At 38.4% G+C, this 19804-nt stretch overlaps 2 protein-coding genes across 3 annotated transcripts in view; one reads left to right on the top strand and one right to left on the bottom strand.

Moving 5' to 3' along the window:
• LOC101167817 (transmembrane protein 211) overlaps positions 1 to 14940 on the top strand; it is a 163469-nt gene extending 148529 nt beyond the window's left edge. The window contains exon 3 of the mRNA XM_011483716.3: positions 11778 to 14940. Within this exon, the coding sequence (XP_011482018.1) occupies positions 11778 to 12004 (227 nt within the window). The 3' untranslated portion in view covers positions 12005 to 14940. The remainder of the gene's footprint in view (positions 1 to 11777) is intronic.
• Positions 14941 to 15078: 138 nt separating this feature from the next.
• Positions 15079 to 19673, bottom strand: spata22 (spermatogenesis associated 22). Of its 2 annotated transcripts, none has more exons than XM_011483715.2 (8): positions 19569 to 19673; positions 19172 to 19226; positions 17996 to 18133; positions 17580 to 17769; positions 17169 to 17454; positions 16719 to 16842; positions 16546 to 16643; positions 15079 to 15475 (listed from the first exon to the last, which is right to left on the bottom strand). In XM_011483715.2, exons 2-8 carry the CDS (start codon positions 19209 to 19211, stop codon positions 15284 to 15286), a joined length of 1068 nt encoding a protein of 355 aa, XP_011482017.1. In that variant the 5' UTR covers positions 19212 to 19226; positions 19569 to 19673; the 3' UTR covers positions 15079 to 15283. The 2 variants fall into 2 exon arrangements, with proteins under 2 accessions (XP_011482017.1, XP_004076641.1); XM_004076593.4 differs by having other exon boundaries at positions 17169 to 17502; positions 19569 to 19672.
• Positions 19674 to 19804: the final 131 nt, after the last annotated feature.

The following is a 19804-nucleotide window of genomic DNA, read 5'->3' as shown; positions in this document are numbered from 1 at the left end:
GTTCCTGACACTGACCTTTTTCTGACTTTGATTAACTGAATCAGATGTGTTTTGGTGGAGTAACAAAAGAAAAACAAGCATGATGGGAGATCCTGAGGACCAGAGTTAACCCTACAACACCAGAGCTTTAGCTCCAATGTTGACTTTCTTTTGACTTCTGTAACTCATCAGCTATTATTTCAAATAATGTAAGTAATTCCAGCGCAGAAAAACAGCTTTATGCTGACATGCAAAATTTGATGGTAGTAATGTGTTGGATATCGGTGCAAAGCTTTTCTCCATGTGAACGGTAGAAGAGTTACAGGTGGGGTTGTGTTGTTTAGATGTCGCCAGGGACATCTCTTTAAGGGTTGAGTTGTAAATGGCGTATGCTTATATGTGGCGCTTTTCTACCTTCCTTTGAGGCCATAAGCCCTTTACAGTCACAGTTCCATTCCCACATTTGCACACCGATGGCAGCTCCACTGCCTAACACTGGTGCCAACCCGTAACCACCAGGTGTAATGTGGGATTTAGTGTGTATGGGCAGATAAGACAGGAACCCAGCCTGTGAATCTCCGATCAGAGGTTGACCACTCTACCTCTGCACTACAGCCGCCCCCTACCCCAGAAAAGAACCCTTCCTTGGAGCCGAACTATTTAACGGCTAGAGTGTCAATCACACTAAACAAAGAAATATTAGTAGTTGGGACCACGGACCCGGCATGGTAAGGTATCTGGACTGAAACGGTTTGCAGAGTTGTACTCATTTACGTTTTGGGGCGTCCGAATTGTTTTTTTAATAAAGTTGCAGTTTTAATAAAATAGCCATTTAAGTATTTGGAAATGCAACAACAAATAGAAGCATATCCATTACTTTCACTGAACTTTTCTCTCTCTGTAACACATTTAACAGATTTCCTCGCTGCTCTCTACATCATCACCTTAAGCCAGAAGTTTTCCGACATGTAGGTTGTTGGAGGAGCATCATTAGCATAATTTCCCAGAGGCACCCAGGGCGTAATTATCAACATGACTGTGGTGTGCAGACCAGAGTGCTGCTCATCACATTAGGATGGAGACCCTGCAGGTTGTGTTAGTGCTTCGCCAGGTCCCAGCTGACTACCTGGAGATTTATTGCAGACAAAGTTCAACTTCCGCCAATTCCGAAACTTTAATCTCCTGTGCTGCTGCGTCTCCCTGTGAGCACACAGAGGGGTCAAAGAGAAGATGTTGTGCGTTTCCATATGTGAGGCTAGATTGTTTCTTTTAGCCTGTTTGTTGAGCGCTTCAGAGTTTCAGCTCATTTTTCTTTCAAAGCTGATGGTGACTCTGATGGGGGCCAAAAGCTTCACTGTGACAGAGAACAGATATTATCCAGTCCCATCTCTGTTCCTCTGAGTGGAAAATGGAAATGCTGCTTGTGTGTGGCCAGGGGAAAAAAAAAGTCAATTTCCTCGCAACAGTGTTTTTACAGCGCTTTGTTATGCTTCGTTAAGTCAAGGCACCCATTTCCAATGAACACGTACAGTGACTAATCTATCCAATTTACAGCCATGTTTTCCTGCAAACACACACTTTTGCATAGTTACAAGTGGGTGTTTAAGTACAACAAAAAGGAGCCTTTAAAGTTACAGAAACAACTATGTAATAAAGAAGTTGGCAAAGAAAAAAACCTGCAAAAGAAGACTTGTCCAGGAGCTTTGGAACTGTTTGTAATGAAGCCATATTCCACAGCTTTCCCTCCATATGTTTCCCGCCAAACCAACCTGTCCCATAACACAAACAAATAAGCCCGGCGCTGACAAGTCAAGATTTAGTGGCCTCATTTTGTCTTTGTCTTGAACTCGCCTGCAACTTTAACTGAGCAAGGCTTGACAAAGGAGAAAAATGTGAGGCGTTTTTTTCTCCTCCGGCTTGTGTGTTGTTTTCCTTGCGAGTCAAATGGGTTTGCAGACGGCTGAGGTCTCATGCGCGCTGTGGTGTCTGTCTTTGAAGTGAACGGTAGTTGCAGATAATGCTCGTGTTGGGACGGCACAGCAGGTAGATAAGAGCTTTCTTTTGGGTGTGAGAGTCAGAGGTGAGTGCTGACGACACGAGATAACAAACAACAGCCAAAGGGAACCTGTGCCACTTCCTTTAACAATTTTCTGGTTGTGTGTGCAACTGCTAGCATCCTACAGTAGCTGCAGGCATTAGTCACTTCTGACACATTTTAATTATTTGTTGCCATGTAGAGGGCTGGATTTATTTCTATTTATAAACTGGTCAGCTCTGTGTTCACCTTACATTCCCAACTGCCTTAATTTTTTACTATTTCAAGTCATTCTTTTGTTATATAAATCCAATATGTAATACCATAATTATTTTCCTGCTGTCTGGATTTTAAATTGGATGACGCAGGTTAATTGAAGTTAAGGATATAAATAAAACCAACATTATAAACAGAAAGGGAAAAGTGAATTAATTAACCAGAATGATGTTAAACGAAGAAGTGCAGGTCCAAAACCTCATCGTGATTAAACGTTCTTTACATGCTGTCAAAGTCTTTAGTGAATCAACGCACTTCATCAATGCTATAAAACACAACACCATCAAAGCTGTGACTCAATATTTTGGAGCATAAAAGTCTGCAGAAAAAAAGAAAGAAAGGCATGGTCACATGACCCACTAGCACCACCCACATTTCAGCATTTATATTGCTACATTTAGTTTTGTTGAGCCTATTTTTACTTTAGCCTATTTGATAGGACTAAAGTAAAGCTTTTAAGTCTGAAATTTCTCCTAAAAGCTCTATTAATTTGTTAGAACATGGAAATGATATTGATTCTGAGCTTAAAAAACACACTTTTTCATCGCTTTAAAGACGGAATCCACAAAACCAACAAGTAATTATTACACATCAAGCAAAGTTAACAATTCATGACTAACTTTAAAGATAACATTGAAAAGATTCAGACTGAAACTCCTTGCAATAATCTCCTTTTTAAAAAAGGTATAATGGTTCATTATTTTACACCATTAGCAGCAAGACTTCATTTTACATTACTTAAAAAAAAGAACTCAAACTTTATTAATAAAGTGGTTAAAACGCCATATTTGTAAAAGTGCTGTGCACCAACATTTAAATAAATAGATTTTAAAGTAAGAACATAGTTAAAAGCAAAAACAAAACTATCTTGTTTGTTAATAAAGTTTTAACCAGGACTGCACAACATGAGTGAAACTCACAACTTGCGATATTAATGATTGATATTGCAATGACGATATAACTTGCAACACATGAACAAATAGCAAAACAACTAAATAAATCATTTCCATTTCACCGCAGCAGCTTAATTTAAATAAAATAACTTAAATTACACTCCAAATGGCCCCTGTCTACATAGGAGGCGACCGTCTAACATAAAAGAGCTCCATCCGATTGGTCAATGATGTAAAGGGCTCCATCCGATTGGTGAATGATGTAAAGGGCTCCATCCGATTGGTCAATGATGTAAAGGGCTCCATCCGATTGGTCAATGATGTAAAGAGCTCCATCCGATTGGTCAATGATGTAAAGAGCTCCATCCGATTGGTAAATTATGTAAAGGGCTCCATCCGATTGGTCAACGATGTAAAGGGCTCCATCCGATTGGTCAACGATGTAAAGGGCTCCATCCGATTGGTCAACGATGTAAAGGGCTCCATCCGATTGCTCAATTATGTAAAGAGCTCCATCCGATTGGTCAATGATGTAAAGGGCTCCATCCGATTGGTCAAATGCATAAAGGGATTTATTTGATTCGGTAAATACTTCAAGCTGCCATAAGATTTTTTTTACACATTTAAGATGACCATTTATCTCAACTTTCGCACAGCTTGATATCGCGATAACAATACATTTGCGATATATTGTAAGGGGCTAGTTATAACTCTAAAAAACAAAAGGTCAGAAACTTTATCTGAATGGAAACAAATGGGCAAACAATATATACTCTGTAATGGATGGACTGGATAAGGAACTTTCCAGTCCAAGATGAGACTGCATAAAAGAGAACTTAGCCGTTTAACAATGACTTCTTGGATTGACTGACAAATTGACTGACAAAGTCCTGGTTTTGGATTATTTGCATCAATTCATATTGGAAAGTCCACTCCTATTTCCTGAAAATGTTGAAATCAAAAAGTAAAAATAAAAAGGTTTAAATTACTTCACAGTCACATTTTTAGTTTCTATTTAGATAAATTATTGAACAAAATTAAGAAATAAATATGAGAGAAATCTGATATTATATTGAATTTCATTAAATTAAATTTAAGTTTTTACCCAGAAATGTTTTATAAATATTTTTCTAGGTTTCTGTAATACGCTAAATCAAAGGTTTCTGCTTTAAGAGTTCTATGTTTATAAAGTGCTTCACTGTCACACTTGGTTGCTATGTTATGTCACACCTCCTTGCCCCCCAAGTTTTATTCAATCTTTCTCTGGTTTTACTGCTGTGAGCCTGTTCCACCATGTCAGAGGGCAGATTTCCATTTCTTGCTACACCACAGAGACAATCAAAAACCCAAGGTTAACTCGGTCATTAAAATAATAACAGCTGGAATGGATTGTTAGAAATTAGTCATTGCGTTTTCATTTTGGAATATTTTATTGTTCCTTCTTCTTCCATTCTACTTTTGCCGTGGACAGATTTGTCCACGGCAAAACAACGATAATACCTGCAAAAACAACAAGAAGCATGTAAATAAGTCTTTTTTATGCTCAGTCCCTACAAAGGCCTGTGGAGCCCACAGATGAAGAACAGGCAAAAAAAAGTGACGTCTCTGGCTGCTTCGGCTTTGTAAATCAATATTTTACTCTGTCTGAAGTACACACTCCCTTAAACGCTAATGAGGAGTGCACTCAGGCAAGATGGGAGTCATGAGGAACCGGAATAATAAAAGGATTCTTGATAAGAAGACTAAAAAAAACAATGAAACAGACGGAAGTAGCTTTTAGTTAGATCACCGAATTCTGCAGCAAAACATATAATGGTTTCCTTAAGGTAATATGACAACAGCCACTAGTAGAAAGGTAGAACCAGGAAGAGGGTGTCACTTTAGAGGAGCTTCTGCTTTTGTTCTTTTGAACTCCACACCTTGAGAGTCTGTCCTGCCTCTGGCCCTGTGTGGAACGTTTTCATGAAACTGGAACGCATTAACGCTCGCCTGACTCGAGGGCTCTCCATTATTCTGAGTCTTATCATCCACAGACCTTTATGACTGTCAGCATTACTCATGCAGTTGAAGATGACACATTCCACACTTTAATTCTTCTGGCTGAGCTAAACTTTCCTTCTTGTAAGCAGACAGTTTATTAAGATTTACCATGTGGTTAGCTGTTTCGATTTATTCTTTCGCCGTTGACTGTATATGACAACTGGACTGAGTGAGTCAGACGTCCCCCATAGAGTGGGACCAAATGAAGTCAATTTAATCAACCACTTTTTTTGCGATGTGGGTCACGCCATGTAGGAGCCAGACGGCGTCAGTAAGCAGTACTTGGTCCAGATTGGTCTAAGTCAATGTTTCCATGGCAACCATTCTTGACAAGACAAGACTTGCACTACAGAAAAAAACATCATTAAAAAAACGAGGATTATTACATGTTAAAAATGTTACCAGAGCAAGAATGGTTAGTCTGAGTAAAAGCTGTTTATTTCTCTATAGAAGTCTTTGGGAGTTTGGCTTCTTGGAACCAGCAGGTACTTCCTGTTTGAAAAGCGAGTTGGGTGGGGTCACTCAGTCCAGTTCTCATATACAGTCAATAATCGTCACAAAAATAACCATGCCATGTGATCCCTTTGCAAACAAGAGCGATTAAAAAACAGGACAGGAACTAAACTTTAACATTTTATTCATGTCCTTTTTTCTGTCTTACACTGATCTGCTACCTGTTACTGTAGCGGTGTGTGTTACATGTGTTGCCTAAAATAAATTAGGAACTAATGGTGGTGATGTTGCTATCATGTAAACATTTTGTTATTATTAAAAGTGCCCATTAGCATTTCATAATGTAAATGCATTTTAAATGTAAATAAACGTTAACACAAAACACTTTCTGTTATAAACAAAGCGGATAATCTAAAAACCCCTGTGGGGATGCTCACTGGTTAAAAACCATGTTTCCACTTGGTGATGTTATCAGGAGACATAACATAATCTTTCATAGTTATGCTGATGACACCCAGTTATATGTGGCTGTGTCTCCTGATGACTTGGGACCCATTGATGACCTTTTAAGTTGTGTTTTAAATGGGAGATAACTTTTTAAAGCTCAATCAAGACAAAACAGATATGTTAAATGTCAGTCCTGAAGCTGAGAGAGAAAACATCTAATCCTACTTATCAACTTTTAACCTGAATGTGTGCAGTAAAGTCAGACACCTCTTTTAGATGGAGATCTTACATGTAAAGCACACACAAACCAAGTTACAAAGACTGCATTTTATCATCTTAGAAACATCAACTGAGTGAGACCCTTTCTCTCCAAAGCCAGTGCTGCAATATTAATCCATGCTTTTATAACATCTAGGATAGATTATTGTAATGCTCTTCTTTCTGGCGTTAAGAAAAATCAATCGCCTGCAGCTTGTTCAAAACTTGTTCAATTACTCCAATTTTGAAATCTTTGAACTGGTTCCCTCAGCTTTAGAATTGATTTTAAGGTTCATTTTCATCAGATCTACATTTAGTTTATGACCCTCCCAGAGCCCTGAGGGACTGCTGGTGGTCCCAAAAGTCAGAACAGAATCCCACAGCGAGGGGACCATAGGCCTCGCCTGTGGAACAGCCTGCCTAATGACGTGACGGCTTCATCCACTGTGGAGTTTACAAAAATAAGTTAACAAAAGCTCATCTTTTTAGTACAGCCTTCATGCAGTTTTTACTTGTCCACGTGTTTTTATTTGATTTTAAACATTTTATTAACAATTGATTCAATTTATTTTGATTGCACTTGTGGGATGTGTATGTGTTGGCTTTTTATGTTTTTATTTGTTTGTTTTTTATATGTTTTATATGTAAGTTGAATTTGAATTTAAAAATGGCAAGATGTTAGCTGTGTGTTGGCATTCACACTTAAAAAAAATCTTTAAAGATTAAAATGATAAAATAAAAACATAAAACACGAGGTAAAAACGTTTTGTCTGTGTAATTTGTGAAGCCATCCATCCATCATTTTAACCCGCTTAATCCCTTTTGGGATCACGGGGGTTGCTGGAGCCTATCCCATTAACTGTCAGGCAAATGAGTAGTACAAAAAAAAAAATCTGAGATCCTTTTTGCTTTTTTTTTTACTGTTGTGGTTTACTAAAATAAACAGAAATGAATTCCAATTACATAATCTGACTCATTAACTAATCAATTAATTTATTGATGAATTAGCTGAAAACCCTATAAATGTTATTATCAGAGCCATCTGACTACTGCCGTCCCCCCGTCCAGTAGTTCATCCAAAACTATTGCAATCAGGCCCCGTGCACTCTTTTAAACAAATACAATTGAAGCTAAAAGCTTCCAAAATAAACCAAACCATCAATCTTTATAACAGATGTGAAGGAAAAAATTTGAGTAAAATTCATTTTAAAAATGACTTGATTTCTTTACTGTCTAGACATCAAATCCTTTTTACTGCAGTCGTGCAACTAATGGCTTTTAGATCCAATTAAAAACATCTTGTCTTTTGTTTAGCACGAAAAAAAAAACAAATTAAAGTACTTTCTGTCTACTTCTTTACAACTAATTGACTAATCCTAAAACTAATCAATGAATTTCTTAACAAATGACCAAATGGAAGTTGCAGTCCAACTCTGTGCTTATTTTCTTTTAAATCCAATCTACTATTTTGAAGAACGTTGTCATATTTCTGAAGATTCTTTAAGAAACACAAAAGATGACATCAAACTTTTAACAACTCAAATCTGTAGGATCTGTCTTCCAAAAGTGACGCTCCAAAATGAGACAGACTCCCTTTTCAGGATGTGTGAATCCAATTTATCTAACTTTTAGATTCAAAGGATTAGATTGATCCATTTGGAGTTAACCTCTAATTTGAGGAGGATTTTATAGTTTTTAGGACTTCCTCTCTCATTAAAGGTTTGCAGAAATCTGATCAGACCGCGCTGCAGCTTATCTGACCTACATTACCGCCTTGAAAAGCGTCACAGTCTGCTTGACACAATCCGGCTCTGACTCTGCTAACTGCAGCTGACATTTGTTCGAGGCAAACGCCTCCTGTTTATTCCACTATTGATTATTTGGTTGTGCTTTCCTGTTGCTTTACATGCCATTGTGTTTAAATAAAGGAAATTAAAATCCAAACTTGTTTTTATTTTTGTAATCATTTGAAAATAAATTACACTGGGGAAATGTTTTGGCTAACAAAGTTAAAACACACGGAATATGAGATGTCTTCCTCTGTTATAAGTGATAAGTGGTATAAGTGGTGCTGATCTGAGTAGCCCTGTCATCGATCTCCACCTGCAAACGGTTTACATTAGTGAAGTGCTTGACACAAGGGGGGAGCACAATTGACACCGACTGACAGTCTCTATTTTTTAAAGGTTTTTCTTTGGCCATAAAAAATCGGTAAAAAGTGACATATTTTTGGGTTCAAATCGACACTTTTTGACCAACGTGTGGAATGACAAAATGAATGTGTGTACCAGACCCTGCTTGATAAGAACATGAAAAATGTTTTAAATTACATTATAATTTAGTCCACATTTCACCAGTAAGCAGCACTGGCTGTGGTTCATAACTGATTTGATGCTAGCTCATGCAGATTGAACTGAATTCACTTCCAAAGCAAATAAAATGAAACTGTTTTAATGTTAAGTCAATGGTACATTCGCGATCTGAGTTCTGGCGGTGAGATTTGAGCGATGGGTGTAGCACAAAGGTTGTCTGAACCAAATCGCGCAACAGTACTTTAGTGAACAGTACCCGGCTGTTGGGCGAAGGCGGCTACACCCTAGATAGTCTGTCGAAGGGCAGATGGAGCTGGAGCGATTCCAATCACTATGCCAGAACATCACTTCAGATGTTCTGCCGGCCAGACAGAGACCCACTGCGGGATGAGGGGCCAGCCTGCTTGGGCCTCAAAAACTTTATAAAATTTTTCTCATTTTCATCGAGATAATAATTATAAGGTCCCCTGATTTTATTTTTGTTTAAATTTTTACCCTCTCTGGTTAAATTCAGGACAGCAAGCTTTCAAACTCGGTTAGAGAGAGAACCCTAATGTGGAGAACACATTACGCAGCCAATGGGACTTTAAATTTAAGTTCAATTTTAAATACGTGCGGCTGACAACAAAATTCAGCCTTGGACGCATTTAAATACATGCTGGCTATGCAGCAATGTGCCATCTTCTCTTCTAGATCTGAGCTGATGTGCACACTGGACTGGACAGATCAGGGAGCTTGTGCAATGCATGCACTCCTCCTTATTTCAAACAAAGCACCTTTGCGACAGTTTGATTGACAGCAGTTAAAAGCATAAATACTCAAGAATACAAAAATTAAATGATTTTTTATTACATTTGTTTCATAAGAGAAATGTCACGCATACATACCAAAAACTCAAAAAACAGGATTTTTATCAGAGAGGGTCTTTAAAATGAGTTGCGATACACTCATATTTAGATATATTTCTTTGGTGAATGGAATTCTTTAAAATAGATATTTTCATACCCTCTCGGTTCTACAACTGTCCAACTACCAATCTTGCTCTCTTAAGACCTGAGTTGTTTTTTTTTCCTCTTCCACAGGACCCTAGTTAGGTAGAAATAACTACTGTGGTAGTGCAACCAAAAATGTGACGTCCACCCATGTGGTTGAGATCTTAAGAGGTTAAAGTAAAACCAGAACTGCACATCTTAAAACAAATTTCCCCTAAAAATGATTTTGGTGTGCTGTTGTTGAATGCATTTGTACTGTGATAGGAGTAAAAAAAAAACTGTCCAATTTCCTAAATCAAGCAAATCTGTCTTGAAACCACTCACAAATAAAACATCACCTTAAAAAATATGATACAAAGTAAAAAAAAACAAAAAAAAAACGTTTAAGTAGAGATTTTGTTTAAAATAGGGTGTTTTAAAACTTCAATGACTCAACAAGATTTTCAAGATGTACTGTCTTAAAACCTGGTGTTGCATAACACAGAAAAGTTACCAGTAACTTAGTTTTGTTTGATGTCAAGTTTGATCAAATATTTAATCTAGAAACTAGACTAAAATACTTGGTAAGATTTTGTGCTCTTATGGTGTAGGAATACTGAACAACGTTTTACCTGTATGGTTGTTATTTGTCAAACCTACAAAATGGGGACTTTTTTCATCAAGCATACTAACACTGAAAGATGGGAAAGTGACTGTGGTGTAGTGGCAGCACAGACATTTATTTCCTGCAGACTTTCCAAAACTGAAGTTTAGTTGCAGTGAAAACCAAATGGAAGGATGGCTGCATCACTTCATCCCTTCACCTCATATCTTACAGTTACATGTTCCTCACTTTCCCTTCAGCTTCCAATGATCAGATGGACAGTTATTACATCTGTTTTAGAAGTACCTCCTTAGATGATGGACATATGTGAGCTGTAACAAGTATGAAAGGTGCTGTATAAAGATTGATTGGTTTTTGGTTGGTTGGTTGGTTGGTTGCAAAGGAAAACAGGCAATCTCCTCAGATGTTTTCTTTGTCTGATAGCAAAAGTTTGTCTCCTCTGAAACGTCTTTTCCATGATCCCCGGATTTTCCGTTTAGGGATGCAACTACACACTTTCTTCACAATTCGGTTCAAAATGTGACTTTTGGATTATGGTTTTGTTTTGGCTTGATATATGATTTATGTATAACAAAACAAAAATTCAGAAAAATCCTTTTTTTCCTTTTCTGATAAGCAAATACCAATGAAGAAAAACTTTTCAGTTGGCTCATACTAAGCCTGGTGTGATGTAATCAAACAATAAAAAATGAATTCTTCTTAAGTCAGCACAACACATGCTCAACAATTTTAACATAAACATACTGGAATGGAGTGGGGATGCATGGAGAGGGGATGCAACGATTCACTTTCCACACAATTCGGTCAATGGTGTAACGTATAGTTCAGTTTCGGACTTGTGGCATCCCTAGTGTCTTCTGACATGTTTAAAAACTGAAAAGCCATTCACTGCAAAGTTTGAGCAAGATACACTGATGCTCATAAGTCATCAAGGTGACTTTTGAAAAGATGATCAAGGTTGTCATAATTGTTTGTTATAATGTATCCAAGTGTTTTCTTAAAGCTTCTACTGCCACCCAGAGGTTCACAGCTGCTACTAAAATGCACCTTATATATCATATTGTCTTTATGGAAAGCATAGTAAAATGACAGTTAAGAAAAAACTCACCACAAAGTCATATCTATTTATGTATGGGACAGGTGTTATCAGAGAGCTGTTTTAGTCACACGTCTATGTTTTACTTTTTATTTTTAAAAGAATGATATTTATGTATATGTTTGTGTATGTATACAAGTATGGATATGCATGTTTCTGTACTTTTATTCTATCTCTTTCTCTTTTTTTTAAACTTCTTTTTCTATTACGAATATTTTTTTCTGATATCCCTTCCAAATAAAAATATAAATAAAAAGAATGATGTAAGCAATCTATATAATATTTCACTTAGTTTTCTTTTTTTTTTTTAAAGTTTTTATATTTTAGGTTTTCAACAGCCGGTCCATCTTTTTTCCCCCTCTAACAGACTGTCTTTCGTTTCCTCTCTGCAGTATTCATCATGGCTGCAGGACTGCTGATCTACCCTTTCGGCCTTAACTCCTCACTGGTCCGCTCTTTCTGCGGAGACTCCGACATCTACCATGCCGGCGAGTGCCAGATCGGTTGGGGCTACATGCTGGCGATTGTCGGAGTCATGCTCACCGTTTTCTTGCCCTTCTTTGCCAAATATGCCCCAAAGGAGCATCTGTCCCCCACCCCTTTGCCCACTCTGTTATAGTTCCTTTTGCCATCTCCTGATGCCCCGGCAACAACGTCACACCTTAAAAGGCATAGGTAAAGCTGAAAGCAACAGCTGCAAACTCCGTCTTCCTGCATCAAGAAAATGAAATTATAAGTAACCTTCTTTAATGGTGATGATTTGTTATTTAGATTGACATATCTGTCATTTTTATGTCAGTTAAGGAGATAATGCAGTGAAGAGAAATATGGGAGAAAGCAGACCCTTTAAAGTGGGTAAAATCCGACACCAACTGAACAAAAGGTCAGTGTGGCGTCACACGGCCTTACGGCTCTGTTTCATGATGTTTCAGTTTTACCATGAGGCAATAGAGGCATTAAAGGGCAGGAACATTTATGGATCTACAGAGCTGAGAATTAACCCTGAGGGAGCTGCATCTACAAAGTCATGTCCGTGTGATCTGGATCGAGCAGCAGATCCGTGATGTTTTCTAAAATGTACAGCCGGAAGATCTTGGAGGGAGTAACTTCAAGAAGAACCCGTGTGACTTGCAAACACGCTGGATTTACAAACTGTCACCATGAAATGGACAAGCGGTGCAGCAGCTGAACTGAAAACTGCCTCCATCTCAGGAGAGCAAAAAAAAAAATAAAAAAAGATTTTAAAAAAAAGTTGGGATCCAACATGTGTTAATCTGTTTTCCAAGATTTGTTTGTGTGATGTCCTTCGCTTGTTTCTTTCTGTTCATAACACACAATACTAAAAACTGTAATTCAGGAAAAAACGTTAGAGAAAAAGGCAGGGAAATGAAGAAAATTTGATCAGTAATGCATGATGGGATGGCGTTTGTTAGCGGTAGAACAATTGAGCTGGACTTTAAATGTGATCTGACCACATGTGCCTTCTAACATAACCAAGACGTGATTCTAATACCTGATCAGGTTATTTTCTGCTAAAAAAAAAAACTAGCTGCTTTTGTGCGATGTTTCATTATTTTCTCCCACTTTGCTCCTGTCAGCGGTAAAGTGTTTCCTTACTTGATGCAGTACGACCTCTTGGAGTTGAGAAGATGTTCTGGAGGAAAAGCAGTAATTTCTGGAGAGGAAAGTGAAGTTTGTGCGTTGGACCCGTGTGACTTTTATGCCATTAGTCCAGAAAAAGGTAGAGTAAGTAAAACTGCATCATTATGACATGCATGTTTTTCTCATGTCATATGGAGAATTCGCTAAAGCATAACTTTGCTTTGTTCATCTATGCGTTACACACATTCTGTGAAGGAAAAAGTATTTGTCTCTACTTGGTTTTATACGTTTGCCCACTGACAATAAATGATTCCATGGTTTTAAGGATAAAATTGCAGAGTTAAAGACAAATGTAAAAGAAAAACATCCAAAAGCTCATAACTTTATTTTAAGGACTGAAATAAGTATTTTTCCCATTCATTAACATGACTTTTCTGGCTAAACTCATGTTCATTTCTTGCAGGATTGAACTTCCACCAAATTCAGTTTCTGCATTTTAAACAAACTTTCTTAATAAAATGTTGCAGTTCCTCAAATGACCACTGAAATCTGGTGTTAGAAAGGAGCACAGTCTCATTGACTACCATGTTAAAAAGCTTAGCTTTACACCATTCTTAGTTGTTTAGTATGTTTCATTATCTATTTATGACAACTTTGAAGTCAGAGACAAACCAGAACTGTATTAGGCCCATGGTGTTCACACTGGACAAGCAGGGAGGGGCTACTTTTTCCTTTTCTACTGTTTACTAGTGCATGTCCACCACCTACAGTTGAAAGAGGCTTGATGCGAAATGTTGAAGGCTTTTCCTTTCATAGCTCTATTCGGATATGTGATGGATAATTATGTATAATTTACAAACTGCAATGTTTCATTTCTTATCAGTGATGTCTTTGCAGTCATTGGGAGCATTCCCCCTCCAAACATGGAGAGTTGAAAGAGGGTCTTGTCTGAACACAACACAGTTCACCTCTGAATCCCTGAAATCCCTTCCCACCTAACTGGTATCTGTCTGATCAGCTAAACTTCACATAGTTATGTATAAAAGTCCCAGATTAAGATTGACAAGTCATTTCTTTTATTCCAGCAGCATATTAATCTAAATGCTATTTTCTTACCAAACCGCTTTGATGGTCTTGTTACCCATTCCAGACTTGTGAAGGTCTACAGACGTCCTGACATCTGGGTCATACAGTTGACTGACTGAGTCTCTAGCACCCTTTCATCTAAAATCATATTTTCTTGATTGGTGGAACATCAAATACTGCATCACTTTCTGTTCAAATAATCATTGAAATGATAGATTTGTCAGTGGAAAAACATAAAAAAGCATCCGGGGATGCATATTAGGTTCTTCTCCAGTAATCTAGAAGAGCTGGATTACTTAAACAAATTTGATAAACTGCTGACTTCCTTGTTTTTGGGGAAGGAGAGCATAAATATTTTGCTTGGTTGTAGGCTAATGCTTTGATGTTTTTGTTGACCAGTTTTTGGACCCTTCCAGTCATCCTCCCTGCACCAAAACTTTCCTCGTTACCCGTCTTGTACACTGCCAATTTCATGAAGCCTGACTTCCTCTTCTAGTGGACGTTTGTGTGCATATTTGTAAAAAATAAAAATAAACAAACATTCTGGTTTAAAGTTTACAGAATAAACTGTCCGTGATTTCAAGTTTGAGGTTTCCATAGCGACATGTCCTGACAAATGACTGTGTTTTTGTAGCCATTTCTGAGAGCTGATCCAGAGAGGAGTTGTTGGTATTGTAGTGGACCTCATAGTGTGAGTGGCTGTGTGGGGACGGGGGCGTGGCTGCATCGGCTCGTCTTTCTGTTTGTTGACCTGTTGTGCGTAAGTCTCAGCACTGGTAAAAACCCTTTTGATAGACTAGTATTATTATTTTGTTGTTTTGTTTTTTTCCATTGTGATGTTTGACTGTAAATAAACTGTTCTTGATATCATGTCATTCCTAACTTCTTTTTTCAAAAGTATTCTTTAAGGGAAATCATTTTTCTTGTGTTTGCTCTATCTGAACTGACTTCTAAAGAAATGTTTGTTGTTGTGTGATGTTTGTAATAAAAATACTTACAAAAATGGAGACTTTACTTTCTGTATTCAACATAAATGCAATTTTATCTGTTCAGAGAACAACCATTTATGTCAGGAGAACAAGGGAATTTAACAAGAAATTGAAACGTAGACAAGAAACATTGAGGTTTGCAATGAAACAGGAACGGAAACAGACTTTTTTTTTAAAACAGCAACTACTTAGAACAACTCTTTACCAAGAGCAGTTGACGCTCAAACCTCAGAGAGCGTCTTTACCAGCGCTCTCATTTCTGCATCACAGGCCTTCACAGCCTCCTGAGCGTTCCTCAGCTCTGACGGCAGGCCAGCGCGCACAGACACGCACATCAGGACGTCTCTGCTTCGGTCATAGCTGCCAACACAGCGGTGGACCTGTCCACGGATCAGACGGGGCAGAACCTGTTCCTGTGGATAAAGAGCAATGCCTGAGTCACTGCTGCCCTTACGGGTGTATGCAGAGTGTCTGCGGGCGAAAAACAGGCAAACCTGAATGTGTACACGCTCTCCTGCTAGCTTACTGCCCCTCACAACCAACAATAGCGGTGCAACAAAAATGGCGGAGAATATTGGAGCTATCCAGCCGTACAGTTTTGATCCAGATTCCAGATTAGACAAGGAAAATAAAGAAGTGCATGGATCTATTTGTCTGCAAGTGGATGAATTAGAATGGAGCAGAGCAGGGAGCTGGTGGCCCACCCAGTGTTCTGTCACAAATTCAATCTTTTTCCAACTGCATTTTTCCATCTGCCCCTGATTCACAACGATTTGAATAAAGAAATATTTAGAAATGCAATTTTTTGTTTTATTTTCTTTTATATGTCCTTCTTCATGAGAAAGACGCTGGAAAAAAATGTTAAAAACTCCCAAAACAATTTTTATCTGAGTGGGTCTTCAAGGCATTCGTTTGTGCTTCTGGATAAGTTATACGCTGACATGTCATGATGATTAAACCTGACATGAACTTCCTCTTTCTGTTTTTCCCATTTCTTCCCAATGTGACATTTTTACCTCAAATATTTCCTTTGTAGACAGTCTGCTTCTTCCCTTCATCCATCACCTCTGCGTTCATGCTCCCCATGGCCACCCTACTGCGCTGTGGGGCAGCTGACAGGAGCCCTGACCACTCCTTTACCCCTCCTATTGTCTACACAGATACAGGCTGACTAGCTGCAGTGTGCTGCCTTTGCCTGAACATTCGTCCTTAAGGGTCATGTCGCAAAAACCTTAAATCCTCATGTAAATACTGCCGTTTGGGCCTGACATCTCTAACGCAATCAGTCTTAGTAAATTGCCCGCACATCCTAGTTAAACAACACAATCTTTTTGCATGCACTTGTATTTTTACACTCCTTATTTGGGATCTTTGTAAAACAGGCCTTGAGTGTAATACTTTATGTAATATAATTTTTGTAAATATGTAATAGTATATTTTGGTAAAAACCCTTCAGTTCAAGATTTTGAGCACTAAAACTCACTGTTTCATAATAAACACACTGGAGGACCTCCTTCCCGTCTCTCATGAGGAAGTTCTTGGCTCCGTAGCGCCCCAGTGTCACAGCAGAATCCAGAGTAGCTGTGGGACATGTACAGTCTCTCAGGTTAATGCTTAAATCTGAACTCACTAATGAGAAAAAAAACATCAACTGACCAAATATCTCAAACAGGTGCGGGACTTTGTCTTTAAACTGGCTCCAGTGTCTCATTCCGCGGATCACTGCAGTCAAGATCCTCAGGGAGTTTTCTATGGCTGGTTTGACTGGAAAGGTTTCTGGCTGAAAAGGGGAAATAAACATTCAGATTGTCGTTGCGTCAGATCGACTCAGTTGAGTGTTTTAAATCTCAGGTCAAGACGTTTTTATTCAGGAGAGCTTTTAGTTGATTTAGTCCTAGTTTTATCACCTTTTACTGTGTTTTGTTTTACTATTATTATTCTTGTATTTTATTACTTTTTTGTGTTTTGATATGATTTTATGCTCTTTGTAAAGCACTTTGTGACTCGCTCTGGGAAAAGTGCTACAGAAATAAAGATATACTATTCTATTCAAAGAGGTGTCCAGATCCATGTCAAAGCAAACTTTAAAAGCAGCTCTGCACATACCCGAGGTTTAGCTTGTCGAGCAGATTGAGGCTGGTTCGACTTCTTTTTCTCCACAACAGGAGACGTCTGCGACTCAAAGCTGTTGGTGAATTTCCAGGAGTTGTTTGGTGGTTGTGCAGTTTGGGCATAAGGCTGTCTGGGGGCAGACAGAGGTGCAGCTCTAGACTGCTGGGAAAACTGGGGACTGGATGTGGCCGACTCGTAAGATGATAGCTGGGACATCGGGGAAGGCCCGGCGTTAGCTTTCATTTTGCTTTGAACATTCATTCTCTGTCCAGAATAAGACCTGGACAAAGAATCGTGTTTTATAAAAGGGTCCTCAGACTGGTTGGTTCTGAAATTAGATTAAAACTCAGTTAAAGCGTAAATTAAGTTGTAATATTAGCTGTCAGACAGTTACTGAAAACCCACCTGGAGGCTCCACTTCTGTATGGATGAGGCACAGGTACGTAGCCCCTCAAAGGAGGGGAGGGTCCCAGTAAAGGCCTGCTGCTGCCATATGGCTGGCAGGGATTAGAATGAGGAGTAGATGGTTTGTTCCACTGGTGGCTTTGAGCTGCAAAAGCTGAGTGAGCCGAAACAGGGGGACCATCACGATGCTCTGAGAAAAGAAAGAAGATGGTGGACTGAACTGAATTATTTTATCTCACATTGTACTACATGCTAAAATGTTATAAGAAAAATCTCTTAGTTAATCTCTAAACAGCTGCGTGTATTGTGTTGAGAGATTTGAACAATTCTCCTAGCAAGTTTCAGTGAAGTCGTTTGTGGGTACATGCTGCCCCCTACTGACAGAAATGTTAAATGCATGAGGACTGGTGTTTCACCTGGAGCTCCTTCATGTGCAGATGAGTTGCTTTTTGTAGGATATTCACTGTGCAAATAGAATTCATTCTCACAAGGAACAGAAGTCAGAGGAATTCTGTTTCTCTTCCTCTGGTTAAAGAGCGGCACAGGAAGGTAGCCTGGTAGAGAAAAGGGAAAAACACAAACAACAACAACGAAGAAATAAAAACAGATTTATAATGCTATGTCGCAAAAAGTGCATTTGATGGAAATATTTTCCTCTACAGACATTTTAAAGACCCACTACAATTAAAAAAAAGTGTGTTTTTAACATGTTCTTGAGCCATTTTTCTCATGATGGCATGTATAAAAAAAATGTTTCGCTCAAAATTGCATTTCTGAGTATTTCTTTATTCGAATCATAAATCAGGAGACGGGGGAGAAAACGCATTTGTGACGTAGAAAATACGCTCCATTCTGATGCATCTGCCCGTAGACAAATAGGTCCGTGACTGCCTTTGTTTTCCTCGTCCGAGCTGGAATCGGGAGCAAAACTGTACAGCCGGATGGCTCCAAAACTGTTCGCACTTTTCTTGTACTGCTAATGTTAGGTTGGCATGTGAGGGGCTGTAATCTAGCAGGAGGGAACAGATTGATGACGGAGAGCGGCCAACTCAGAGTCAACGGCACGACCACGACTGAGAGATGGATTTATAATGAACTCCTATGTTCTGGAAAACGACACAGTTTAAAAAATTTTTTTTGGCTAAAACAGCAAAATCATAATTAAGAAGACCACAGGAAATGTGTTTACAATAATTTAAAAGATAATCGGAAATGGATTTTAAGGCTGTTTGACACCTTGAAAAGGTGATTTTCTACGTCACAAATAAGCTCTTTTTCTAACAGCATTTTTTCATCTTCTCCTGATTCTTAACAATTTAAATAAAGGAACAATCAGAAATGTTATTTTAACCCAGTTTTCTTTATACATGTCCTCCATTCATCGGCGTGGGTATTTGAGACAAATAAAAGAGGTAAGAATTGACCACTACAGTAAGCCGGGTAAGAAAAATTGACAAACCAACTCCTGCCAAATCTGGGATACAGCAGAATCCTTAAGACACCAGAATGCTTTATAAAAAATGTTGATGTATGGATTTCAGCTAGCATGGATTTCAGAGCTAAGCTTTAGCATTTCAGTCTGCTGTCTTTACCCGTTGTAGGTCTGACAGGCTGGTTTTCTTGTCTCCTCATTCTGCTGACAAACACCTGTTAGCAAAAAAAAAAAAAAAAAAAAAAAAACATTGAGGAGTTTTAATTGGTGTTTAGTTAGGTTTTGCTCAGTGTTTATAGCTTCAAGAAACATTGAGCTTTAAAAAAAAATAATAATAATAAGTGCGATGTTGTGATAGCTTAAAAAGTCGGCTATTCTGTTGACCTAGCCTAGCTTCTTCACACTTTCAGACAGCTATCAATTCAGACAGATATTAACAACTCATCAAAGATAACAACTAACTGTTCTTTTTTTTTACTTTCTATGATCATTTTTTAAATAAATAAAAATATTAATCGATGAAAATTCAAGTTAGCTCGAGATAAATAAATTCTGACCGTTGTGGGTGGACAGAGCAATCCCCGTTTAACCAGAACGTGTTACAGTGCTAACCTCACGAGACCTCAACCCCTCACGCGGGAGCGCGCACGCGCTCATTACTGGCTCGTTTGTGTTATCGAGCTTTTACCAAATTCATTATCTGTCGATCTGAGTTGCTCGTTTGCATAAATGATATGGTTAGTATCGCTTGTATTACTGAATACACCAGTTAATAATACCCCAATAACACAGA

The sequence above is a fragment of the Oryzias latipes genome, chromosome 14 (genome assembly GCF_002234675.1).
Source record: "Oryzias latipes chromosome 14, ASM223467v1".
Taxonomy (NCBI): Eukaryota; Metazoa; Chordata; class Actinopteri; order Beloniformes; family Adrianichthyidae; genus Oryzias; species Oryzias latipes.
The sequence above is the reverse complement of the archived record's forward strand: the minus strand, read 5'-3'. Positions and strand labels throughout refer to the sequence as shown.